General features: G+C 47.4%; 1 protein-coding gene across 2 annotated transcripts; it reads right to left on the bottom strand.

Moving 5' to 3' along the window:
* Positions 1-26: 26 nt before the first annotated feature.
* On the bottom strand, positions 27-27,865 carry OSCP1 (organic solute carrier partner 1). Of its 2 annotated transcripts, XM_068966262.1 has the most exons (11): positions 27,754-27,865; positions 22,589-22,618; positions 17,541-17,695; positions 13,057-13,224; positions 12,418-12,498; positions 4,679-4,782; positions 3,621-3,749; positions 3,009-3,078; positions 1,376-1,515; positions 382-445; positions 27-143 (listed from the first exon to the last, which is right to left on the bottom strand). In XM_068966262.1, the coding sequence occupies exons 1-11, from the start codon at positions 27,863-27,865 to the stop codon at positions 27-29; spliced, it is 1,170 nt and encodes a 389-aa protein (XP_068822363.1). The 2 variants fall into 2 exon arrangements, with proteins under 2 accessions (XP_068822363.1, XP_068822364.1); XM_068966263.1 differs by lacking the exon at positions 22,589-22,618.

The raw sequence follows: 27,865 nt of genomic DNA, 5'->3' as shown, positions 1-27,865 counted from the left end.
AGGGGAGGGGCGCCTGGTCAGCACAGCTATAACTCATCCATCATGGCGAGCCAGTCGTCGCCCTTGCTAGCGCTCTGCCTTGCCTGGTCCGTGATCTCAAACTCCCCCATGATCCGCTCCAGCTCTTGGTTCCTCTGCCGGTCCTGTGAGAGGAGAGGAGGGAGAGAATGAAGAGACACGTGGGCATGACGGCCTATCTGTGCAGCTGGTGGTTCATTTTCCCACCCCTGTGATGCACTTCGGTTCCTCGCCTGTTTGTCAGGAAAGGGACTATGTTACATGCTGATTAGAGAGGAGGAGGAGGGAGGGCCTTTGACGTTCATTGTTATTATAAGAACAGGAGGGGAATAAGATTTGACTTGTATAATCGCCTGCACACACCTGAGTAGCTTGGATGTTGATAACTTCATAGGATAACTCTTCTGGCCTGGTGAGCGCTGCTTGTCTGTACGAGAGGGTCGAGAAGCGGGTCAAAGGTTAGGATTTTCCTCCCTGCCAGCCTGGCAAATTGGTCCTTGATAATCTGGTAACCTATTTTTTTTCTCTCTCTTCAACTTTCTACCCTCTCCCCAACCAATACACCCTACGCTCCAGGAAGTCAAGTCCTTTTATGTCTCTGTGCTTTTGCACATACTAAAGTCTGCCAAGAATAACTTTTCCCCTTCCTCTGCTTGGCAAACTCTGAGACCCAGCTCAGTTGCCAACTTCTTCAATCTGCTGGGGCCAAGTCAGTCCCTGTGTCCCTCACTGGAGCACGTGCGACATGGCGCACATGTTCATGCTCCTGCAATGCCGGGAGGACCTGAGGACAGGCCCCAGGTGTTGTGCGCCATCCTTGGGTCCCTACACTTCCCACAGGGCCTGCCACTCCAAAGGAGAGAGAAATAGAAGGCGCCCACCCCCACCCCAAATACATGGCTGTGAGATATCGCATGAGATAATGAACGCAGAAGTTCTCTGGAAACTGTAAAGCACATGTAAGTCTCAGTGAATTACCACCGCTATTGGTTCTGGGGGCGACTGTCTCATCCTGAAGATGTCATGCTCCAACCTCCTTCTGGTTTCTTAACAGTCTTTTTTAAAATAGGATTATCTTGACTTCCAATTCTCTTGAGCTGTGCTTTGCTAAATAAAACATTAGAGCTACTTTTTTTTTTTTTTTTAACAAATCCAGAAGATTCAGGCTATTTAATACTAGTGGATTCTTCTTTAACTAAGGTTGTTGAGTTTGCTGATCTTTCATTTTTGATCTTTATTTACATCTATGTTTATAAGTGATAAGAGCCACTTATTTGGTTTATGATGGTCATTTTTTGGTTCTTACCACACTTAGGATTTTTACATAGGTATTTAAAGAAACAGGTTGAAAACATACTCCTCCTCTTCATCAGTGGTGAAGAGATTCAACCGGAATCCTGGCTCAGGGCCACTGGGTTTCTGAATCTCCATGCCTCCTATCAGCCTGGCCAGGAGATTCAGCTCTTCTTTAGCAAGAGGGTTTGGAACTATGCTTTCCTGCAAAATCAATTTCATGATTTTTAGCCACGTGAAGGTGATTCAAGTCCCTGCTGATACCCCAGAGACCCCGGGTGGTATTTCAAAACAAGGCAAAACAGTAACTGTCTAAATGATTTCTGGGAAGGACTGGGTCCACATGAAGCATAGGAAATAGAACCAGAAGAGAAATAACCCATGTCAGAAGCAGAGGGACAAGCCAGAGATTCTCACACTTTCAAGATGAGTGAAAGGCCCCAGGGATCCTCGTTCTCCTCAAACCACCTTCCTTCCTCCTCGAAGGAGAACGCTGCTTCCTCTTCAGGCAGCCTAGTTCCCCCAGCCTTTACCCGTGGCCTGGGTGAAGCCTCCAGGGCTAAGGGCACGCGTTCCACGGAGCGACCACACTGCCCTCCGGTGGTGACTGGTGAGCACACCCTCGTATCCCTTCTCTCTCGTGGCTCCCTCTCTCGCGGCCTGGCCCCTCTGCCGCCTGCACCCTCCTCCTACCTGGCTCTCTCTAACCCGGCTTTTCCCCTGCTTCGCCTCTGGAATCAGGCCCTGTGTGCCTGTCTGGGCGGGTCTCTGGCCACTGCTGCTATCGCCTTATGATCCAGCTACACGAGAGGGACGCTGACTGCCTGCTTCCCCCGAGGAGCATGCCTCTGGTGCCTTTGCTCGTCCTGTCATCTTGGTTTGTGTGCCTTTCTCTCCTTCTGAGCTGTTTAGTATCTGCCTCACTCCAGAGCTCCACTTGAATGTCACCTTCTCCGAAAAGCCTTCCTGTTCCCTGTCCAGGGGGTTCCTTCCCACCCCCTGGACAGGATATGTGTTCTGACACAGCTCTTTGCTCAGAATGCTCAGCAAGTTCACCTTCTGTCTTCCGCCAGGTTATAGTTATTTGTTCCTATCGCTGTCTTTATAAGCCTAGCGTATTACAAGGCCCTTCAGGAAGGGACCAAATCTAAGCCAGCTCTGTGTCCTGGGAACCCCTCCCGCTGCCCCCAATAGACATAGTTCAATAAATGTTTATAGCATAACTGAATTGTCCATGATTTGGCCTATAGCTAGATGATAGCTAGTTCAGTGAAAATTTGTACAAAAGAATTCAGAGAACCCCAACCTCATTTTGAACTCAACTTTCACATCATTACACAAGGAAGCAGGGAAAGGGGATGTTTTAACAATCAGAATACACACAAGTGCTGAACTCAGCAGCCACGGGCCTCACGGCACTGGTACAATGCTGTTTCACATGTCCTTATGTGTGGTTCCTGCTTAATTATGGTGGTGGAGACAAGCTTAAAATTACCTAATTAGTCAGATCACTAGAAGTCTCCATGAGAAACTATAATTTAAAACCTGTGTACTGGTAAGGCGGAATGGAGAAGACTGCAAACAAGGAGGGAGCCTTGGCCAGCTCTGAACTCTAGAGACCCCTCCCTCCTCCCTGTCCAGACTCTTGTATCTAGAAATTAGCTCTGAAGGTAAACACGGGGGAGGCAGAAGCTTACCTGCGTCCGTGAAGCTAAGTTCTTTGATGCTGCAGACATGTGGGTTTCCACGGGCCGGTTCACGCTATACCTGGTGGCAATGGAAAACCACAAAAGCATCGTCCAGGCCTTTTACCCTGACTCCCTTCTAACTCATAAATATAGTGCATAGCTTTTACTTTGAGGTATTAAAAAGCATCCAGAAAGGTGCTGGGGATACAGATTATAACTAAGCGGGTGTCAACCACTCAAGTTTTGCTTCTTCCCAAATCAAAATACCTAGGAAGCTGTATGGCGATTTTTCCTCTTGCAAAGTAATGTGTATTTCTGGAAAAAAACACGATCGGTACATGAAGGCCAAGGCCTTTTGGGTCTCTACTGCATTGAAAGGTTTTGGCTAGTTCTCTTGTATGGTTATTTTAAGTTATTTATCTTTTTGACCTGCTAATCTACCTTCTGGTGGAAGATCCGAGGTGCCCTTTGGAAATGCCAGGGCCCTGCCTGCCGTGTCTCTAAGAGGAAATGTCTTCAATTGTCAGCAGGGGTTTTTCACTGCAGAAGTCAAGCCAGTTCTTTAAATGAAGGGACCTCTGCTGCACGGGAACTCATTAGGGGAAGGAAGAATTTGCTTACATATTAGTTCCCAGCTTCAGGACTCGGTCTCCATAGAGCTCGAGAGACCCTTCTTTGAGGGCAGCGACATAGCTCCCGCCGTGCTTAAATTCTGTCTTCTTCACTTCTTTGCCTTTGTTGTTGAATGTTCTACAAGACAAAGTAGGACATGATGGGACTTCCCTGGTGGTCTAGTGGTTAGGAATTCACCGTGCAATGCATGGGCTTGAATTTTGGTTGGGGAACTAAGATCCCATATGCCACAGAGCAGCTAAGCCTGCACGCTACAACTACTAAGCCTGCATGCTCTGTGCGCCAAGACTCGAGAGCCCGTGTCTCCACAAGCGATCCCACCTGCCACAACTAAGACCTGATGCAGCCAAATGAAGAAATATTAAAAAGAGAAAACAAAGGAGGACGTGATGACATGCTCTCCAAGACTGGAGAGTCCCGGAGGCTTCATTATTCTTTGCGCTATGGGACCAAAGGGAATTTACACACTGCTTCAAGATAAAGACGCTAGCTGATGTAACGTGGTGTGTGTGTGTGTGTGTGTGTGTGTGTGTGCGTGCGTGTGCGTGACTTTGTGGCCCCAAGGACTGTAGCATGCCAGGCTCCTTTGTCTGTCGAATTTTCCAGGCAAGAATACTGAAGCAGGTTGCCATTTCCTACTCCAGGGGATCTTCCCGACCCAGACCCAGGACCGAATCCACGCCTCTTGCATCTCCTGCATTGCAGGTGGATTCTTCACCACTAACGCCAGCTGGGTGATAGTAATACAATAATAATGATAATAATATTTATTGAGTATATGCTATGTACTGGGTGGTGTGTAGCACTTTAGAGCATTACAGTATTATCATATTTATCCTCACAGTAAACATTCAATAGATGAAGAAATAAATCTTGGGAGTATCTGCTAGGTGACAAGCTGGGATTAAACCTTATCTCCTCTCTGCTGTGCTTAACTGGAAAAAGGGGGGGCGCTGAGTATGGCTGCAGTCTATGTGGCGGCTCACATATTGGTTTCCCGGCCCCCTGAACACTGGTCTGACAATTACTGTTGAGCATTCATTCACCTGATGAGTCCAGGGACTTCAGTTCCCCAGGGAACGGGCCCAGACACTGGCAACACAAAGCGACCATTGGAATTCTGAACTTTGTCCTTTAGAAATATGGACACCTGGGGGAAAAAGAGATACTTGGTGTCATTTTCTTGGCATATTTCCACAGACATATGCATTCTGAGGATGGGAAGTGTGTAATGGCTTAAAACAAGAGAGAAAAACACACCATAACAAACACCTGCAGAGTACAGTGTTTTCACAAACAGAACCTCTTTGGAGCCACATAACAAATCTTCCAGGGAGGTAGTACTGCTGTGCTGTGCTTAGTCGCTCTGTCGTGTCCAACTCATTGTGTCCCCATGGACTGCAGCCCGCCAGGCTCCTCTGTCCATGGGATTCTCCAGGGTAGAATACTGGAGTGGGTTGCCATGCCCTCCTCCAGGGGATCTTCCCGACCCAGGGATCGAACCGGGGTCTCCTGCATTGCAGGCGGGTTCTTTACCAGCTTAGCTACCAGGAAAGCCCATGGGTAGCGCGACCCCTGCCTTCACGATGAGGCTGGGGTTCACAGAGTGAAGTGACTTGCCCAGAAAGAACATTAAGAGTCGGGACCAGGATTCAAAACCAAGGATGACTCCAAATTCCATGTCCATTCCTCGGTTCCTTGCAAACTCTCTATATAGCTCTGAGGCTGGAGCTGTTAAGACCCTCATTATCTCCTCAGAGGTTAAGACACTCCCTCCAGGCCCGCCAGCTCATAAGGGGCAGAGCTGAGGATTCACACCCTTGTGTTTCTAACTCCAAGCTCTCAGCCATTTGGTGAGGAGAGGCCGGACGGGTGGATCCAGCGGGCATAGAGTCTGAAAGCCTACTATATGATGGAAAACCCCACACTATGCTTATTTCTCCTCCTTGCTTCAGGCACTCTTGTATTGAGGTCTTGGTTGAATTAAGATTGTAGCAGTCAATCAGCTTTATTGGGGAGTTTCCTGGCAGTCCAGTGGTTAAGACTGGGTGCTTTCACTGCCGGGGGCCTGGGTTCAGTCTCTGGTTGAGGAACTGAGATCCCACAAGTTGTACAGCATGGCCAAAAAAAAAAAAAAAAATCAGTTTCTTCCTCATCTGTAAAGTGAGATGAACTTGAAGACTCCTTCAAACTCTAAAATTCCGCAAGATTATATCAGTAACATTGCCAAGAATAAGCATCTGTTGCACGCAAGGCCGTGAAAGTGCAAAGTGGTAAGGAGTCATACGCTGGCAGTGTGGCCTGCCGATGTTACACTGTCCAGGCTCACAGCTCTCAGCTGGGCCTCTCCTTGGCTCTGAGTTTTTTGGTAAGCTACACTACCTTTCTCTTTGGTCAACCGAAGATAGTAACAGAACCTATTCAATGGGTTAGTTGAGCACTAAATCCGGTAATGAACAAGAAGTCCTTTCCACAGAGCCTGACATATAAGTGCCCAATAAGAGGTGTTAACAGTCTCAGTATCACGGTCTGATTGGACACAGGACACAGCATAGAGTGCAAAAACAATGACGCTACCAAGGACGGCGCGCTGCACAGGCAAAGGAGCCCGCAAAGAGAATGGCCGCAGCCAGAGGGCGTGGGGAGGGGCCACTGTGGGTTTGCAGCTGGGCCTGGAGGAGGGTGGGTGTGAAGACACTTCAGAAACACAGAAAGTGAAAGTGAAAGTCACTCAGTCACGTCTCTTTGCGACACCACGGACTCTATAGTCCATGGAATTCTCCAGGCCAGAATACTGGAGTAGGTAGCCTTTCTCTTCTCCAGGGGATCTTCCCAACCCAGGGATTGAACCCAGGTCTCCCGCATTGCAGGTGGATTCTTCACCAGCTGAGCCACAATCGGCGGGCAAAAAGGCATGTTTTGGTTGGAGGGTTTGGCTTTAACCTTGAGATTCTGTGACCACCGGATATGAATACAAGCAAGGAGAAAGAAAATTCTGAGAGAAGTGAGACTTTATGCCTGTTTTGGACTTTCTGGTTAGTTAATTCTAACAGGGGTGACTATGTCATAGACCTGAAATGTACAAATTTAGTCAAGGGTGTGTCTGGGTTTGACCTGAAGCACTGCCCTTGGCTGGAGGGGACTGTTAGGTCTGCCTGCTTGCCCAGCCCCTCTGCTGATCCTCAGCTTAGCTGTGACTCTCCAGTGCCCTGTCCCTCTCACTCCACCCTTTTTATTCTGAGGTGATCTCATCCCATACACCAGTGTTCACCTCAGTGCTGATGGCTCCCAGATCTGGAGCCTCCACTCAGTCTTCTTTCCTGGGCATCTGACCCGTCTATTCCCATTGCCTATTAAACATGTCCACCGATCCGTGGGAAGCACCTCCAATTCACCCTGCTCAGAACAGGGCTCCATCTGTCTTCCCTAACCTGATCCCCCTGAATGACACTACCAGGTCAAGGTCACCGCGTCAGCAATCTGAGTCTGCCGCCCACCACCTTCCCCTGGCTGTTCAGTGGCCAGGCCCTGCTCACCCAGCGATTGTTTCTGTGTCCGGCCCCTCCTCTCTGCCCTGCTCCCTAGCACAGACCTTCATCACCTCTAGCCTGGCCACTGCAGAGCCTCCCTGCCTCTGCTCTCATCTGTCCTCCACTCTGCAGCTAAAGAGACTCTTCTCAACTCCTCTCGGACCGTGTTCCTCTCCTGCTTCGCTGGCTTAGCTGCCTGCCTGATGATGTCCAGCTGGTCCACGCTCCTCTCTGCAGCTGTGCGCCTCCTCGAGCCCGAGGCAGCCTCCTGGCCCCTGCACTGCCAGTTATGCCGGGCGGTCACCTGATGGTGCTTTACAAGGTGGTGTCCTCTTAACCCCTCCTCTTGTTTTCCCACGGTCCTGGGGAAAACCTCTTTCTTTTAAAGCTCTCGGATCCTCTCTGCAGACGCCCTGATGCTCTTAGGTAGAGGCGGTCATGCCCCACAGTGTCCTCTCTTTTCTGGGTCAGAACCAAACATCCGTAAGGCCCTTAGTGCACATTCCCTTCTCTGAGGAGGTGCTGAGGGCAGGACATGTGTTTCCTATGGAAAGAGGGAATGAAGGTTGAGGAGCTGTGGGGCTGGCATGCTGGATGCTCCATGAGTGCCCACACTCCCCCAGGATGATGGCGGGATTCACGTGGCTGGGAGGAAGTGAGCCAGGGATGTAAATGCATGGAGAATGTGGGTGAGTGACTTCACAGTTGGTTTCAACAGTGAGGGCTGAGTGTAGGGCTTTGGACGGTGTGATGGTTGGTTTTGGACAGTGGTTGCTGGTCTGGCCTTACAAGAGGAGGGCTAAGTTTACTGTCCTGCCTACAGTAATGATCCGAAAGGGAGGGGGAAGCTGGTAGAATGCCGACCCTGCTTCTTGCAGCCTGCCTGTGGATGAAAGAAAATGACTGGCCGCCTTCAGGTGGCGAGAAGACTTTGCATACTGCCTCCCTGCTGCATGCTAGGATGCCCACAGTCATGTCTCCGGCTTGCCTCTCCCCTCTGAGCTCCAGGTTTAGACATTCAGCCTCCTACTTGACTCTGCTACTCAGAGAGCAAATCGAGTGTAAACAGAATGACTTTTTCTACTCAAATATCCTTCCCTTCCGTCCTTCCCCAACTTAGAAAATGGCACCAGCAACCTAGTAGCTGTTCTTCTTTCCTCTTTCCCTCATTCCCCACGTCCAATCTCTGAGGAAATCTTATTGACCCTGCCCTGAGGGTGAATATGTGAATATTTTTCATGATCTCCACAGCAAACACCTGGTCCAAGTGCTTTCGTTTTCTACCTGGATCTCATTTTTTACGTAGATTTTGTAACTGCTAGCCTACCTCTTTTAGTTCATTTTCCAGATCCAAGTCAGATCATGTTACCAATTCATCTTAAAATGCTCCAGATCTCTTCTTTACTCTTAGGATAAAGTCCTTACTAGAATCTAAAGCTAAGTCAACTGGTAGGTAAGAACCAGTTTATTCATGACTGGCGTCTCTCTGCTTAGTGAGCACTCATGCTACCTAGGTGGTTAACTTTATTTGAGTACTGCCCCTGCCTAGATATGCTCTGTTCACACAGCCTTTCTCTCTGTCCATGGAGCATTTCGTGCTTTTCCCACCTAATGGTCTTTGAACTCGCTGTCCCTTCAGGCTAGAAGCTCTTCCCTGAGATCTTTGTTAGTTACACTCTCAGCTGAAACGTCTGTCCTCAGAAAGGCTGTCCTTGCCTCTACCATCTAAGGATATACTGCCCAGTAAGGTAGCTCTTATTCAAGTGTGACTATTTAAATTTAGATTAAATTAACAGTTCAGTTTCTCTGTCTGATGAGCCATGTTTCAAGTACCCAACAGCCCTATGGGGCTAGTGGCTCTCACAGTGGACAGCACGGATACAGAACATTTCCATCAAGACAGGAAGCTCTGTTGGACAGTGCTGGTCGGAAGCAACATCCCATCCCAGTTCCCTCCTATAACTTGACTTTATAAGGCCATCTTCCTGAGAATTATCAGAACTGGAACACAACTTAATGTGTCCTCGTGGTTTCTTCCTACTGGCATGGAGCCTTCTCAGGGCAGGGCCTCTGCCCTGTTCACTTCTATATCTCAGGACTGAAAACGACCTGGAGTGGAGCAGGCACTCAGTACATTTTTGTTAGAGTGACTAGTTTTCCAGGGATGCAGTGTTTCCAAGTGTAGTGGATAATGGAGTGGAGATGTAAGGACCGGGCTGTGAAGAGGTGAAGATGGAGTGATGTTTCCCAACTGGAACAGTGGAAGCACAGGAGGAAAGTCCGTGATAGAAGATGCACGCATGCAGAGGGGCGTTCGGGAGAGGGTGGGGGACCTGAGGGTCGACCCTGTCGGAGGCAACTCTGAAGGCACTCTGGAGGGCTGCAGGGGTTTGGACTTGAGACGCCTGCGCATAACTGCTCTGATTCCATATGGAATCTGTCTCTGTGGAGCCTCTGGGCCCTAGGGCACAGGTCAGGGCTGGGCCATACTAAGGCCACTTCAGGCTGCTTTAAAAAAAAAAAAATCTATTTATTTTATCATGCATTTGGCTGCTCTGGGTTTTAGCTGAGGCACATAGGACCTTCAGCTGTGGCATGCAGGATCTAGTTCCCTGAGGACGGAACCTGGGCCCCCTGCATTGGGAGTGCAGAGTATTGGTCACTGGACTGCCAGGACAGTCCCAGTCAGGTTGTTTTGTGATATCACAGGAAGCTCTGGACGGTAGGATGTGGAGTCTTGTATTTGCTTTGGTTAAACAAGGAGCAAGGGAGTGTTAGGTCAGAGCTGTGTTTTCTTGATTTAGTTGGTTGGTTTTGCTAAACAATCTAAAAACTACCAAGATTGTTTTGAACACAGAGAAAATCAGTATATAGGCAATCATAAAGAGCAGCTGAGCAGAAACACCATTAAAGGCCAGATTTGCAAAAGCAGCCAGATGTTACAGACCAGTGGCTGAGTAATGTCAGGATATGTGGTTCCTATTTCTCTTGATGAACATTCTGATGTTTTATTGCCTGCCCATTTAGCAATTAAAGCTTAATGTAGTTTGTGGTTTAATATATTTTAATGATTTTGTTATAGACTTATTATTAGGAGTCTTCTCATCATAATGAATTTCATCTTGCCAGAACTGAGAAATCAATATGGCTGCTTATATTACAACGATCCATAAAATACTGTCCAAATATGCACAGGCTTGACAGCCATACGATGCAGCGTTTTCAATATTTTAAAGTAATGTAAAACTTAATCTTATTGGTACTTTCACATTTTTAATTTTAATTGATGCCTATTAGACATCTTGATTTACATCGATGTTATTACTGCTCCATCCATAGCAAATGAAATTACTCATGAGGGTTAAAAATAAAATTGGCCTCAGCATTGTCATCTATTTGTCTTTCCCTGTTCATAGGAGGGAAATAACGAGGTTCTAAGCATAGTTTATTTATTTCCTTTTTTAAAAAAATTTAATATTATTATTATTTTCTGGCCATACTGCACAGCATGTGGGGTCTTAGTTCCCCGATCTGGAATCGAACCTGCACCGTCTGCAGTGGTCCCTATTTCTCTTTAAAAAAAAAAAAAATTTTTGTTTGTGAATATGTTACACATGAACATGTACAAAATTGAAAAAGTTAAGAGAGCGGGACTTCCCTGCTGGTCCACTGGTTAGGACACTGTGCTTCCACTGCAGGGGACACGGGTTTGATCCCTGGTTGGGGAAACTAAGATCCTGTAAGCTTCGCAATGTGGCCAAAAAAAAAAGCTCAAAGAGTATACAAGGGAAAGTAGGTCTCTTTTGCATCCCTGTCCTCCATGCACTTCCCCACCCCTAGGAGGCAACCACCATGACCAGGGTCCTGTCCCTCCTGCCAGAAGCACTCTGGGTGTGTGTATATCTATATACACATCAGTTCAGTTCAATTCGGTTCAGTTGCTCAGTCATGTCCGACTCTATGTGACCCCATGAATTGCAGCACCCCAGGCCTCCCTGTTCATCACCAACTCCCAGAGTTCATGCAAACATATCTATATGCAAATACATATGTTACATGTGATGCCTTACTTAATGCCCCTGACAAACTCTAAATCAGGTATTATCATTTCCACTTCTTAGATGATGAAACTAAAGCCTCAGGGAAGTAATTTGCCCAAGGTCACGGAGCTGTGCTGGAGCTGGGATTCAAACAGGAGTGCCTGAGTCTAGCGCCTGGCCTCACTGTGGGTGTCTTTCCCAGACCAGTGTGCTAAATCATGGGGAGGAACAAAGTCCTGGCCAAGAGACACAGGCCCCAAAGTCAGAAGCTCAGGAATGTGGTTTTTCAAACTTGGAGTATAGAATTGTCTGGAGCAGGTGTGAGAGGAGGTGGTCGGGTCAACTGCGAGGCAAGGGCCAACAAAAAGTATGAAGGCCTGAGCTGAGCGACCGGAGTGGACAGGAGGGCGTGGATATTGAAGAGGCAGACTTGATGGGCTGCAGACACAATCAGATGAAGATCAGAGAAGGGAAACCAAAGGTGTGATGGTCTGGGGCTGAGCCAAATGAGTGAGGGAATGGTGGTTCTCTCAAAAGAAACCGGGAAGTCAGGCAGGACTTGAATTCTGGAGACTCGTTTAGCTGCAGACATGAGGCTGTGGGCACTGGGGGAACTTTTTAGAAGCAGGTGGAGATGTGGGTCTGGATGGCACGGCTGGGGGAAGGGGGTACAGAGGTTAGAAATAGGAGTCATCACAGATAGAGGAGTTAGTTGGCAGCCAAAGTGGGGAGGAAAGTGACTCAAGAGCATGGGGTGGGTAGAGGCAGAAGGGGAAAGGCTTGGAGACAGGAGGAGGGGAGCAAGGACTGAAAGATGGAGAGATGGGAGAGGTTAGGGAAGGCCGAGATGGGGACAGTTCCATGGAGCAAGAGGGTTGCCTCCTGACAGCTCAGATGCTGGACGAGTCAAGGCGATGAAGGCTCGGGAAAAGGTTTTGGAATTGAGATCAGGCTGGGAGCCTGGAGAAGCAAGGGAAGAAGCCATGTTTTAAAGAAACGTACAGAAGGTAACTGGGAGGGAATGGTGGCATCACTGTCCTGCTTGGTCCCTTGAAAACCTGCTGAGATTTATCATCAGACAGTTGATCATCATGGAAACAAACACCGAGGATGTGCTAATGGGGCGGAATCCCAGTCTTGGTTTGTCCTGACGACTTGCGCCCTGTCTCGCAAGGATGGCAGTGCAGGGCGCTCCCGGGTCACCCACTCACTCACCCGGATATGCAGGTCCTGGAAGAAGATGAGGAGTGTCTGTCGGATCAGCTGAAACTCCCCCGCAGAGAGGTCCCTGTATATCTGCGCAGGCAAAGCAGAAACAGGCATTCTGCTTTCAGAAGTGAGATGGGAGACTGTGGACAGGCCGGGGGGGTGGGGTGGGGCGGGGGGTGGTGGGTGCCCAGAGATGGAGCCAGAGGGCAAGGAGAAGACTCAGCTGCTGGGCGGGGTGGAGGGGCAGGAGGGGAATACCAGTCGCACCCGACCCCACCCCCCGTCCACCCAAGGGGCAACCCCCCCCCCACCGCAGCACACTGAGCGGGGCACACTCTGGCTCTCCCGTTCCCCAAGATTCCGCAGAACATCTACTACCAACTCCCTCTCAGAAAAGTTAGGCAAGAACTGCTATGTTCTGTGCCGCTGCTTTCCGGGTATGAAGGCCCCAGTGAGAGGGTATCAGATGACAGCATCTCTTGTGTTACCAAAATGGATTCCTGTGGATTTTAGAATTTTCTGGGAGAGTGGCCGGCTGGGTCATTCCCTGTCCTGTTTCCTTTGTCATAGAACCTGCCTGTCCTTAACAGGGAAATGGGAACGAGTGCTGGGGGCTGAGAGGAGGCGCACCGACAGCCCGCTTACGTCAGTCAGCTGCCGGAACGTCTCGTCCACTTGATGAAGGATGGTTGGGGAATCTTGGATGAGTCCCTTGATGGCATCTAAGTGATTCAAAGTGACCAGCAGCACATCCTTGGGACGAGGACACAGCAACACTTGATACTTGAAAGCCATCGTCATCAGGTCGTAGAGCTGCCAACCCACACGTGAACAAAAGAAACGGACCTTGTATAAAGGCAGGCCTCAGAACGGCCAACAGTGACTCAGTACCGGAATCCAATTCAGCGCTCACCATGCAGCTCAGTGACCACATCACGCAAACCAAGACGCTGTGGAGAGCGAAAGGGGGTGACGGTAACAAGCTGGGGCAACCGCGGTAAACCAGGACGTCCCTGGGCAAACCAGGATGTCCGGTCAGCTTCTGTGTGGCGCTGATGGTGCATGTGAAACAATACGGGCAGCTGTGGGGCCCAGGACTGGGTGCTGGTGGAGAATGAAAGCCTGAGTCCAAGCCCTCCTTGCTGCAGACTTGCTGGAGTGCTGCTGCCGTGCTGCGCGCAGTCGTGTCCGATTCTCTGCAACCCCTGGTGTGGACTGTAGCCCGCCAGGCTCCCCTGTCCAAGGGATTTTCCAGGCAAGAATACTGGAGTGGGTTGCCCTTTCCGCCTCCAGGGGATCTTCCTGACCCAAGGATCGAACCTGCGTCTCCTCCGTTGCAGATTCTTTACCTACTGAGCCACCTGGGAAGCCCAGATTTGCTGGATGGCCCTGGCCAAGTCTCTTTGCCTCTCTGAGCCTGAGTTTTCTCATGTGTAAAAAATATTCCCTAATTCCTCAACGTTGCAGAACTGCTGAGAGGTGTAAATGAGAAAACACAGGTGAAAGTGGCAAGACTAAGGTTCTGTGTATGAGATGAATAATGGAACTTAATGGGATATCAACAAGCTCCACGAATGGTATGACCATTCATGAAGATCAGAGGTGAGACGCTGGCGAGGACCACAGTGGTCACGCTGGGCTTTGTGGAAGAAGTGGGCCTGATACAGACTTGAGGCAGGGTTCCAACTGGGTAAGGGAGGAGAAAAGCATTCGGGTGGTAGGGAACAGTATGCTTGAGGGTCCGGAGGCAAGCCGTGGGTATGCTGTTTTCCGGGAGAAAGAGTAGAACAGCCTGACTGGAGGGGATGGTTTGTGTGGGGGTGGTGGGAAATAAAGTTGGATAATTATGGCAAGGTTAGAATATTAAATGTTTTTGAAAGATGCACAAAATAATTTAGACTAGATGTGGTAGGAATTAGGAGGCTACTGAAATTTTCTGTGCTGATGTGATAAAAGTGGTAATTAAACAAGATTAGTGAGTCTGGCCATGATGAGATGTGTGAGAAGGGAGAGGGTGGAGTGAGGGCAGTTAGCTGGTGCCTGGCTCCTAGGAGGGTGGGAATAAAATGACTGTATGAAAGAAAGACATTTTGTTGGAGAAACCCGGATGGAAGGCCTGGAGGAAGATGGTGGGGAAGATGAGGCAGGGCAAAGAAGAGACTGTGACACTCAGGAGAAAAGCTGTTGGTTAGTACATGTTGACTGCCTGATTGGATCTGGGGGACGAAGATGAGGGCTGTCCAAAATGACTACAGCATTTTCAAAGTGGTGCCTGGGAGATACATGATGTTACATGACGCTACTGATGGAGGCAAGTTTGGGAGAGAAGGTACGGACATGTCTGAGGCAGGACTGAAAGTTAAACCACCTGAGTGCTTTGCGGAGCACATGGATGTGCATGACCTCAACTAATCCCATTTAATTTCACAAGAACTCTATGTGTGTGTTCAGTTCAGTTCAGTCGCTCAGTCGTGTCCGACTCTTTGTGACCCTATAGACCATAGCCTGCTAGGCTCCTCTGTCCATGGGATTCTCCAGGCAAGAATACCGAGGTAGGTATTATACCAAGTTTAAAAACGAAGAAACGTGCCTAATTTCACATGGCTGGTAAAAAGTAGCAGGGTGAGATTTGGAACTAAAGACAGTCAGATCCTGAAGCACTTGCTCGAACCCTCTCCATGATCTCCTTTCTCCAACATGCAGCTAGACTTAGAAAGTGCCTGCCTACATAGAGGGGTGGGGTGGCGGGGTGGTAGAGAGGCTCAAAAGGGAGGAGATGCACGTAAACATATGCTGATTCACTTTGTTGTAAAGAAGAAACTAACACAACATTGTAAAGCAATTATATCCAGTAATAAAATTAAAAAAAGAGAAAGTGACATACAGCCCGAGCTGTCTTGGTTTGTGTGTGTGTGCGCGCGTGTGTGCAGGCTTGTCTAATACTAGAGACGTAGGTTTGTGACTCTCAGCCATCATCATCAAACATTAAGTACCTGTTGTGTACAGGACACTGTGCTAAGAATAAAGGATAAAAACAGGTATAAGATGAAGAAATGAAAGTTCAGAGTTATTCAGTGAATTGAGTCTCATAGTCATTGGTAGTGGAGAAGGAAATGGCAACCCACTCAAGTACTCTTGCCTGGAGAATCCCGTGGACAGAGGAGCCTGGTGGGCTGCTGTCCATGGGGTCGCACAGAGTCGGACACGACTGACGCGACTTACCATGCATGCATGCCATTGGTAGAACTAGGACTTGAACCCAGGTTTTCTGTTTCTAAATCCTGTGTCATATCTCAATGGAAACCTAAACTTTCTTAAAGGCAGGGGGAGAAGAACAAGCAGAGAGGAGAAGATACTGAACATTTATTTATGTGCTAAGCTTTCTTCTGTCATTATATGTATGTTTCTCACTTAATCCTCCCTCTGACTAATGAAGTAGCTGTTATTATCCCCATTTTATAGATGAGAAGATGGAGGCTCAGGGAGCTAAAGTAACTTTCTGAAGGTAATCGGCAGGAGGCAAGAGGGCACAGTTGAAGGCAGTCTGTCTCTCTGAGGTTTCCAGGTGCCAGCACTGAGACAGTGTTGCATTTTTGCACACCTGGGACCCACTGTCAGTCCTCATGATTTATGAAAATTCACATAATAAAGAGACTTGAAAAGGGATTCTTATTAAAATTATTTCGCATTGCAGGAAGATTCTTTACCAGCTGAGCCTCAAGGGAAGCCCAAGAATACTGGAATGGGTAGCCTATCCCTTCTCCAGGGGATCGCCCTGACCCAGAAATCAAACCGGGGTCTCCTGCATTGCAGGTGGATTCTTTACCAACTGAGCTATCAGGGAAGCCCTGTTATTCAGATTAGTTTCTCCTAACATTTTCGTTCCATTTCCCACATTCTATTTAGTCGTCATGGCTCCTTAGGTGTCCTCTTGGCTGTGACAGTTTCTCTAGTTTTCCTTGCTTTTGGTGGCCTTGACAATTTCGATGACAGGTCAGGTACTTTGTAACATGACCTCCGAATAGTATTTGTCTGCTGTTTTTCTTCACGATCAGCCTGGGGTTGTGGGTTTTGGGGAGGAAGATCACAGAGGCAAAGCATTATTCTCATCTGGTCATACCAGGATACTGCCACCTGGCTTATCACTGCTGACGCTATCACCTGGGTGAGGTAATATTTGCCATGTTTCTCCACTGAGAAGTTAGTTGTTTCCCCTCCCCCGCTACGCATATTGTCTTCCTTGGAAGGAAGTCACCAAGTGCCGCCACATTCAAGGAGTGGGGAGTTCTGCTCTCTCTCCCCGAGGGCGGGGCATCTATATAAAGTGTCTGGAATTCTGATGAACAGGAGATCTATCTGTTCTCTGACATTATTTATGTGGAATTATTCCTTTTAAAATCAGTACCTTAAAAAATTGTTCCACAAAGAAACAGATATGTTTACAGTAGAAGTAGAGACTGAGTGGTTTTGAATTTGCTCTTTAAAAAATGCCTGGCTTGCAGGGCCGAGATCTGTTAAGAAGGAGGCAGAATTAAGCAGGGCTGGGTGCTTGGATCGGACTGGTGGTGTTCACCCAGTCGAGTCTGACTCTTTGTGACCCCACGGACTGCAGCATGTCAGGCCTCCCTGTCCCTCACAATCTAAACGTGGACATGCAGACCAGCACTCTCTGTGGGTGATATAATGACTTAAACTACAGAGGGGTTTGAAGCTCCAATATTTGGCCACCTGACGCGAAGAACGGACTCACTGGAAAAGACCCTGATGCTGGGAAAGGTTGAAGGCAGGAGGAGAAGGGGACAACAGAAGATGAGATGGTTGGATGGCATCACCAACTTGATGGATATGAGTTTCAGCAAGCTCCAGGAGTTGGTGATGGACAGGGAAGCCTGGCACGCTGCAGTCCATGGGGTTGCAAAGAGCTGAACATGGCTGAGAGACTGAACTGAACTGAACAGAGGGGTTGGTGCGGATGACTTCTGAGGTCCTTCCCAACTTGAAACTCAAGAACAAGCCATGTTTACATGTGCCTGTCTTTTGTCATGCACCACTGCACACATCATCTCCTTGGATTCCAGTCTGTGGTAATCCATAAGAAACACAGCCCAGGGATGGAGGCAGCTGCTCACCTTATCCATGCTGGCCTGGTTCAGTCTCATGATCGAGGCATGAGCCAGGCGGTCATAGACAGTCCTCAGGGCCTTCTTGGAGTAGAGCTCCTGGGGTTTGAACAATTCCTCCATGAACTTTTGATTGAACATGGTTGAAATGATGTCATTCATAACTGTAGAGACAAGAGAGGATGCAGGTGAGCAAAGCACTGGGGGAAGCTTTATTCAGGAAATGCTCCGTGTGTGCAGATGGAATGGAGGGGCAGGGCCTACGTAGTATGGGGATGCAGTGTGCTTGGAGATCTGCTTCTTGGGGAGAAACCCCACGTGTGTCTCAGTGGAAAGCAGGGTCCAGAGTGCCTTATGAGCCCATCTTAGGGCAAACGTAGACGTGGCAATGTGCTGTGGTTCAAACCACTTTCACATACAACATTTCACTTGATGATAGAGAACATATTTATTCCTTCTTTAGAAAAGACTTCTATGAGCATTGCAGATTAGATATCCACCTCAAAATGAGAAACAACATCACTTTTTCTGTTTGTTTAGCAAGTCTATAACATTTTTACTTTAAATTTTATAAAATGGGACCTAAATGGTAATTTTTTTTTTCTTCTTCAAAACAGTTTACAAAAATAGACACAGGACCTACCCACTGATTACAGATTAAAACTTTTTCTAGTGTTTCTACAAGACGTGTACTTCAGATTAATACTATTTGCTGCTGCTGCTGCTAAGTCACTTCAGTCGTGTCTGACTCTGTGTGACCCCCATAGACGGCAGCCCACCAGGCTCCCCCGTCCCTGGGATTCTCCAGGCAAGAACACTGGAGTGGGTTACCATTTCCTTCTCCAATGCATGAAAGTGAAAAGTGAAAGTGAAGTTGCTCAGTTGTGCCTGACTCTTCGGCTCTTCGCGACCCCATGGACTGCAGCCTACCAGGCTCCTCCATCCATGGGATTTTCCAGGCAAGAGTACTGGAGTGGGTTGCCATTGCCTTCTCCATAACACCACCTGAGGATGTCTTAATTTCCCTGTATGATCTATAATACTGACATCATACTATAGTGATATGCCCCATACTGTTGTTCAGATGGAAAATTTCCAGGTGGCGAGAATAAAAGGTCCAGTGTGCTTAGTCGCTTCAGTTGTGTCCAACTCTTTGCAACCCCATGGACTGTAGCCTGTGAGGCTCCTCTGTCCATGCGGATTCTCTCCAGGCAGGAATATCGGAGTGGGTAGCCTATCCCTTCTCCTGGGGATCTTCCTGACCCAGGAATCGAACTGGGGTTTCCTGCATTGCAAGTGGATTCTTTACCATCTGAGCTACCAGGGAAGCTAAGGTGTGTGCAAATCAAACTATCTATAATTCTAGGTCTTCATTCACTCATTCATTTAGATATTTTGTGCTACTCAAATAACATCATTTGAGGGCTAGGAAAACCATTTGGTACAAGAAATAGAAACAGATATGGTTGAACGCAGATTATTCTTAGTTAAGCCAGATATATTCCTGCCTACTGTATATGGATGCTGAGACTACATATTCATAATAATTAAAATCTGAAAGAAAACTGGCTACTTAAAAGAATGATACAAAATCACTTGAGTGATTATTGCTGAAAGATACAGAGCTCTCTTTCTCTTGCCACACAAAGGACACAGCAGGTGACCCATGGTCACCCTTGTATCTTAGAGTGGAGCAAGGTCATGATTTCAGACACTCTTTCTACCTGTAAGTAACCAACAGAAGTACCCTGAGGGCTCAGATGCATTTTAAAGCATCTCAAAGAGCAGTTTTGGGGAGAAGTAGGGAGCTGAGGGCTAGATGTACTTAAATCTTAAATGGAAGGGTTATAGAGAAAGGCGGGGAGGGAAACACCCCCTCTCCCCACTCCCACCCTGACACGAAAGAACAAACTGAGTGAATGTAACTGCTTTCGGAAGTATTGGACTCACACTTGACCTCTGTATTTTACTCTAGACCCCATCCCATCAGTGAGGAAGAAGCAGATCCATTACCAACACAGGGTATCCCTCATGTCGGACAGTTTCAGCCCAGGCCAGCGTGCACTCAGTGTGCACTAACCTCCCCCTACTGTCCACAGCCTGGAGACCCAGGAACCCTTCTGGGTTTGCCTCAAGCATGGCCTTTGGCCTTCGACCTAAACAAGCAAGCTGCTGCTGCTGCTAAGTCACTTCAGTCGTGTCTGGCTCTGTGTGACCCCATAGACGGCAGCCCACCAGGCTCCTCCATCCCTGGGATTCTCCAGGCAAGAACACTGGAGTGGGTCGCCATTTCCTTCTCCAATGCATGCATGCATGTTAAGTCGCTTCAGTCGTGTCCGACTCTGTGCGACCCTATGGACAACAGCCCACCAGGCTCCTCTGTCCATGGAATTCTGTAGGCAAGAATACTGGAGTGGGTTGCCATTTCCTTCTCCAAAACAAGCAAGGGTCTGCGATAAATTGGACTTTCTGACATTTTTCTTACTGCAGCCTATATAAAGTTCGCATGGAAATAGCTACACATGGAAAGCCACATATAAGGCCTCAATAAAGAGGGAATTTGAAGAATTTTCCGTTCGTTTATGGAGGCCAGGGAGGAGTGCCAAAGAGGAAGAACTCACATGAAAGAATTGTATCAGCTCTGATTATGTTCATGATTACAAAGAGCTCCCATTCACTGAGGTGCCGAGTCACGTCTCTAGGGTCTTTGAGCCTTTAGCAAGATCTAGGAAAATAGGTTAGACCCAAATAAGTCAGTTCTAAAGGAAAGCAAGCCCCAAGGTGATTGTCAGCCACTCTGGCAAAGTAAAGTGAAGCCTTTTCTTTGGGAAGTGAATAAGCTCCATATCACCATGGCTTCTTGCATAAGAACATCCAGAAAGTTCTCCTGCTGGGAAGAGAGTATGGCAGGCCCTGTCCCCGTGGGCAGAGCAGTGAACACAAATGCCCCCAAGGGGAGATGGCAGTTTTGCAGTTGGGGCCTGGCACCCAGGGCACCCACCTTGGTCTAATTTTTTGGAAGGAGCATGGGGGCACAAATTAACATGCTTACATCTCAGTGCGCTTCAGCTGGCACTTGCTGATGTGGGCCTACTGTCTGCCTGACACGGGGGGGTGGTGTGGGCAGAGAGGAAGCGAATGTTATCCTTGCCCAAGAGTAGCAGCCCACACCGTATGTATGCTAAACCTGAGTTTTTTTCTTAAATAATATGTATTTTATTTGGCTGCATCTTAGTCGCAGCATGCAGGGTCTTTCATCACAGTACATAGACTCCTAGTTGTGGCGCTTGGCGGGCTCAGTAGCTGTGGCGTGTGGGCTGAGCTGCTCTGCCGCACGTGGGATCTTAGTTCCCTGACTGGGAATGGAACCCACACCCCCTGCATTACGAGGTGGATTCTTAACCACTGGACCACCAGCGAAGTCCTCTGAGAAGTTTCAACCTGATCTGTAAGTTAGTCTTGGTGTTCGTTTTTGGCACTCACATGAGCTTGGCATAATTGCATGAGGCAGGAATGTGCTAGAAGCCAGATTTCATCAGGAGACTAAAGCCAGGTGTGTGGAGGGGCGGTTTCTCATGGGTGCACTGGGAGGGTCAGTAACTGAGTTCTTAACGTATCAGGCTTCTAATTTATGAAGTCAGTTTCTGCTTATTATTTTTGGATATATAAGATAAATTCCAGTGATTCAGTTACTTACACAAAAAGTCTTCAAAATCCACACTTTTCACCTGAAATTCTGCAGTACATCAAGAGGTGGGCCAAAAATTGCTTAAGAGAAGTGGTGAGAGACGGTTGGGAAATATTATAAAACTTTACCAACCACTTTGATTGGACTTTTCTTCGAGCCTGGCCTGATGAAATAATTCTCTTAATGAAAGCAACTGCGTTTTTAACTAGTACTTCTGTAAATTTTATTGTTTATGGTAATACACAACTTGAAACCAAGGGTAAGAAAGAGAAGCTACTATTTCTGGGTGGTTACCATGTTTTGAAGCCTTATTATGTTGTAAGTCTTGGGCTTAGAATGTTCCATTCATTATCTTATTTAAATAAATAATCAAATGATTTTGAAGGGTACCCCACTCCTCACCCCTAGTTGCTAGGGCTTTGAAAAGAAAAACAGAGATTTAAAAATACTCAAGTTTCTCAAAACCAAGGCAAATCTAATCAGACTATAAACCAATTTAAGAAACTGAAATGATAGCAAACAAGCACAAAAGGCTAGTGGGGGCGGGATGGACAAAGCATTTGCTGAAGTATCACCCTATTTATCAAAGGGGAAAACTGAGTTTTCCAGAGGTTAAAGTCCAAGGTCACATAGCAGGGGGTGGAGCTGAAAAGAGAAAGGGGCTGTTTGATTCTAGTGCCTGTGCTCTTAAATATTACACGTGTTATCTCCTCTGCATACTCAGTGTGGAGAGAGCACTTGAAACATCGAGGCTGATGGCTGATGACATGCATAGACTATTCCCAGGGTCAGATAATGACATTTAAAGGCGAGAAAGGCGAAGGTTTTATTCTGAGGACTCAACAGCTTTCTCAGGTGTGCTACTGGGTGTAGGTGAAGGGGAGACTGAAGATTTGGCATGATAAGACCACACTGCATGCGTGTCATGCCTTCTGCGCTCAAGCCTGTCGGCCATGCAGCCACATGCTTCCACATTTCTCAGCTGCCCAACAGCTATGTCTGTGTGCTCAGGAGAACAGCTCTTTGGCTACATGATGCTATCACAGGATTGTTTTAAGGACGACTAAATAGGACAGCCCACCTGGAAAGGTAGCTATTGTCCCAGGTGTCCTTGCGACGCTTGGAACGGTGAAAACGGACAAATGGCTCAGGTGCAATCGGGTCCTTTGACTAATATTTGCTTGGTTTTCATCTTTCATGCTGTATTTAAAAGATTCAACTGTATAACCAACATCTCAGCTAAAGAGAAACTCACGCCTATTCTTTTACTTGGAAATGTCTAGAGTGGTCCCACTCTAAGCCCCACTGAGGAAGGACTGGGTGAACCTGTGGACGCAGACTGGATACATGCAGCCCCAAGGTAGCATACCTCGTTTTCTGTCCACCTCTGTCCATTCATCTACATGAAGCATATAAAAAGAAAACACCGGCTCACGAAGCAAGAACGTTATTTTCAACGAGGCTTTAAAAATACCAATTCCAACGATCTGGCTTACGAAACTTTATTTTTCATGTTTGGATTAATGTTTAATGCAAATACTCTGCCTTCCATTTGAAGCTTTTAAAAGGCTGAAGGATAAATAACAAGTTCCAAAAAAGCCCTAGGGAGGCTGTATCTTATAGAGGGTGGCCCAGGAGGAGAGGAAGCTCAGGAGGATGAAATACCCTGGGATTTACCTTGCAAGGTTCAAGAAGCCATCCTCTCTAACGCTCTGAGAGTAGACATCTTTCAAAATAAGGCTTTTAAAAACACTAACTTCCACAAGGAAGAATAATCCTGAGAACAGGTACAGAAAGAATTTTCTTTCTTTACAACCTGATTCTCTTATTAATGCAAGAGTTCTCTTTCTAGAACTACTCAGAACTACTCACTACTTACAGAACTACTCAAATTAAAAAAAAACAACTAGAAATATAAATTAACAGAAAAAAACTATTTGTTTCTGATTTACCTTTTATACAGAGAGGTATGACTTCCATGTAAAAAGAGGGAAATAATGATGGGACCACTGTACAGAAAGCTCCTGAGGACAAAGGTAGACAGGGAAATACCAAGAAGAGACTAAATAAGGAAAAATGTACTTGGCTAGAGAAATCTGTGAGAATCATGACCCTTTAATGGGCTGAGACCTGGCTCTGCTGTTTACTAGCTGTATAACTTCAAGCAGCTTGTGTAATTTCAGCTTCTTCATCTGTGAAATGGGGATTATAATTACACCCACCCAGTAGGGTTGTTGGGATAAAATCGTTATCCGACTTCTCTCAAACACTTATCCAACTTCTCTCCTAGTTCTGCTTTCTCTATTTCAGAATTTTGGGTGCCACCCATAAAGGCTCTTGATTTTTTGGGAGAGATTTCAATCTAAAACCACTCATGGATAAACAGAGTTCTACACACAACCACATTTTAAAAACATTTTGTAGTTTGGTGTATTTTGTGAACATTTGCACTAAATTGTTTGAGAAGTGACTCTTGAGGTTATATCATGCATGCTGCTGCTGCGGCTAAGTCGCTTCAGTCGTGCCCAACTGTGTGTGACCCCGTAGACGGCAGCCCACCAGGCTCCGCCGTTCCTGGGATTCTCGAGGCAAGAACACTGGAGTGGGTTGCCATTTCCTTCTCCAATGCATGAAAGTGAAGTTGCTCAGTTTCAAGACCCCATGGAATGCAGCCTACCAGGCTCCCCCGTCCATGGGATTTTCCAGGTAAGAGTACTGGAGTGGGGTGCCATTGCCTTCTCTGAATTAGCATATACGTGCCTACAGTATGCAATGCCTACAGCTCCTAAGAGACCCTCCTGAAAGTACAGCGAGTGCCATGTCCTGCCTACCCACAAAGGGTTCCTACTGCAGGGTCAGACTCCTCTGGGAAAATTCACCGTCTTTCTCCCACAGAGTTTCAGGGTTCTGGAGAGAAAACACTGGGGAAGCAGCACCAAGACTCTAGCCTTCTTTAAGCAGATGCTGGCTTCTTTGGCGTAATGTCCACATCTGTCATTTCAGGGCATTTATTTTACAGGTGGTCTTCCCTGAAAGGCTCGTGGGAATTCAGAGGGATAGAGCTGCAACCCTCTTGAAGGTGTGTTTGGCAACAGGGGGGCTGCCAGGGGCTCACCAACCCTAAGGGAGAGTGATTACCTGCTGCCGACCAAAATAAAAGAGCTGGCGAACACATGCCCAGGGCTACCAGGCACTCCTGCAGGCAGTGTCGTTCATCTCCAGCAGAGGTCGCTGTCGAGCTGTGCGTGCTCCTGGCCCTCTTTCCTTCTGAGGATCCCGGGAAGGTAAAGAAGGACGACTTGTTTGTGACAATTCCACTTTATATTTTGAGTGGAAGGTAGGCTCAAGGCTTATCCAGAGCTTCCTGTTACATTGGAACTATAAAAATATAGTATCTCACAGCACTCAGTTGCTCAGTACTACTCTGTGATCTGCATATCTTGGGAAAATCACTTAATAGCCCCATGCCTTAGTTTCCCCTTCTGTCAAATGAGGAAGGCAAACAAATGGTAAGAGGGCCTTGCTTATGAGTATTTGTAAGAGGGTGAGTGAGTGAGTGAGTGAAAGTTGCTCAGTTGTGTCCGACTCTTTGCAACGCCATGGACTATACAATTGATGGAATTCTCCAGGGTAGAATATTGGAGTGGGTAGCCTTTCCCTTCTCCAGGGGATCTTCTGGGAGTGAGGCAAAGGCAACTTTTTTGTTATTCTGGCAATTGCTTAAACATGGGACCTCATTCAGTATGCAACAGTCAGAAGTTGCCCCACAGAGAGAGCACTTCCTTTCTGTTGAAGGCTAAACTAGAGCGAGCTGCCTTCTGGGGAGAAACTGCAAGATTGGCCCTGGACTTCAGGGAGTGGGATGGCCTCCAGGATACCAATTAGTTGTGTAAGACAGTGAAAACTTCTAGAAGAAACACGATTTCCATCCAGAGCTTCAGTGAGGACTAGTTGACTGCTTTAATCTCACACCCTTTGCCCTGTTTCCTCATTCTATTTTCTGCATGTCCTCATCAACCAACTATTTTCCGTCATTTCTTTGATGAGACCAGTGGGAATCCTGGATTTTTTTTCAAGCCTCTCCGTCCCAACCTTCCAACTCCCTCCCCACCCCATTCCCTCCACCAAGATTCTGATGTAGTCCCCTCGAGTGTGGAAGTACAGGGCAGCCGTGAAGGTTGTGGGTGAAGAGGATGAGCTCTAGAGCCTGATGACCTGGGTTCAAATCCATTACTCTTCCTTCTTACCGGTTATGCAAACCTGGGCAAATGGACCTCACTTTCTCCATCTGTAAAACAGGGATATTAGTATTACCTACATGATAGGATAGTTGTGGGGATTAGGGTGTTCAGAGAAGTCCATGGTACATGGTTAAGTGCTTAATAAGTATTTGTTGCTATTGCATTAGGAAGACATATCCCCTAGGTTTAGAATCAGTTACTGCAAAGACTTGTCAAAAGCCCTACCTCCAGAAGATGCAAAGGGCTGCATGAGGCTCTGCCCAGCACCTCAATGGCATCTGATACAACTCAACGGTGGAAGGAAAGTGTGTGAATGTGAATTACGGAAGATGGCTGAAACTCCCTGGTGCCGTCTCTAGCAAACCCAGGACTGCAGCTCCTGAACACAAAGGAAGCCAGGCCCCTAGTATAATCACAGGGTCTTGCCCAGACCGCCTCTTGAAAGACCACAGCTGCTACTCATTGTGTTAAACATGTTAAGTACATCACCTCATTCCATCTTTACGATGTCACTGTGAGGTATATTTTATTATTCCCCTTCTATGGAGAAAGAAACAGGCATACAGAGTTTACACTCCAAGGTTATACAATTAGTTAAATGGCAAAGCTGGAATTGGGAACCATATCTGTATGACTCCAGGCAGCATGTTCTTAAGTGCTAATGTATCCTGCCTTCCAAGACTGCAGACCACCAGTCCAAGCACTACCTATCAGCTCACTGGTGCCAAAAGCCTAAATGGAATCACATAACAGCACCAAGGAAAACAGAACCCTCTTGAGGGAAAAACGGCAATGTAATATCAAACAGTAGTTCAACAAACATTTACTGAGCACTAGTTTATTCAGTTGTAGGCATTATGCTAGGCGCTGGAGTACAAAGGTGAATAAGACAATCACGTGGGGGAGACAGACACATGTGCAGACAATTTCAGTATAACATGGCTAGCGATAAGGTTGAGGGGGGCACAGGTCTAGTATGGGAGTATGCGCAGGCCGTTTCCCACGTGGAGATGAGGAGATGATTCTTAAGCTGAATGTAGGATGGAAGGGAAGTGACTAGCATGGAAATGGGAGGGTTGGGGTAGAATGGGAATTACCAGCATGGAAACATGAGTGAGCATGCTTTAAATGGAGACCTACAAGCAGTTTGGTATCAAGATACACAGCAGGAGGCAGGCAGCGGTGGAAGCTGGGACTGCAGAGGTGGACAGGGGGTCAGATCAGGAAGGTCCCTGAAATGTCCTGCCAAGGACTTGGCCTCCATCCAGACAGCAGTGGGAAGCTGACAAAGGGTTTTCAATAGCGAGGTGTATGGACAGATTCAAATGTCAGAATGCTCACTGGCAGCAGCGTACAGAGTTAATGGAGGGGGTATGCTATAGGGAGCTCTTTCTCTTTACGCATGGACTTGGACTCAATCGCACAGATACAACAGTGATTATCTGCATTTGTACGCTGAACATCAACTGAGTGTACGGAGACTGTTGGAGACAGTAAATATTTGAATCAGCGGCTATGTCAGTTACTTTTATACCAACTTTCCTTTCTCTATCTTCAAATACAGTATTTCCTTCATACTTAATCCCAGGAAACTTAGTGAAAACAGCTGTTGGTTGAGAAGGAGCGGGAAAAGGAGAGAAAAAGGGTGGCAGAGAGTTCTGGGTGGCCATTTCTCTGGGGTTAGATGTGGTGTGTATGGGAGGCAGATTTTACATTTTAGAAACTCTCATATAATTATTTCCACAACTGCATTCTCTCCAAACAATTGTGAAGGGAAAAGACAACTTTCTTATATTTTCTTATTTATCCATGTTATTTCAGACGCCCACCTTTCTAGAAATAGCTAGAAATAGCTTCTGAACTTAGCAAGACTGGCCTCCGGTTTATGAAGGAGGATACTGTACAGAGGAATGGAGACTCAGAAGGTTCCCTGGGGGGAAAGAGGATGCTCCGACTAGCAGTGTGCCACCAGGGGTGGACCACTGGGACGCTCATATTTGGGAGGGATCAATTGTCAAGAGAGGTTGGGAAGTCATCTCCAGTTTAAGGGGATGAGTAAATGAGGGGAGGTCAGGCACCCTCATAATATTCAATGGGGGTATTAAATCCCTCTGTGGTGAAACGATCTTCTGGGGACTGTGCTGATGAGGGGTTCTGTCTGGATGGGGCTGTGGGTTATGAAAGAGGTCCCCGGCTCAGAGTGCAGGGGTGTTGGTCAATCTGTAAAGGCGCTTGGCTCTAGAGGTCTGGCTGAGGGGGTCGGGGCTGGTTGTGCGGGCCGGGAGCCTCTCACCTTTGCGGGCCTTGTCTCCGGGAATGTTCTGGGCCCGCAGCCGCTGGTCCAGGATGTAAAGCATCTCCCCGCCCAAGTTCAGGAAGAGCAGCGGTAGCGTCCGCATGGACAT

The sequence above is a fragment of the Capricornis sumatraensis genome, chromosome 2 (assembly GCF_032405125.1).
Source record: "Capricornis sumatraensis isolate serow.1 chromosome 2, serow.2, whole genome shotgun sequence".
Lineage (NCBI taxonomy): Eukaryota > Metazoa > Chordata > Mammalia > Artiodactyla > Bovidae > Capricornis > Capricornis sumatraensis.
The sequence above is the reverse complement of the archived record's forward strand: the minus strand, read 5'-3'. Positions and strand labels throughout refer to the sequence as shown.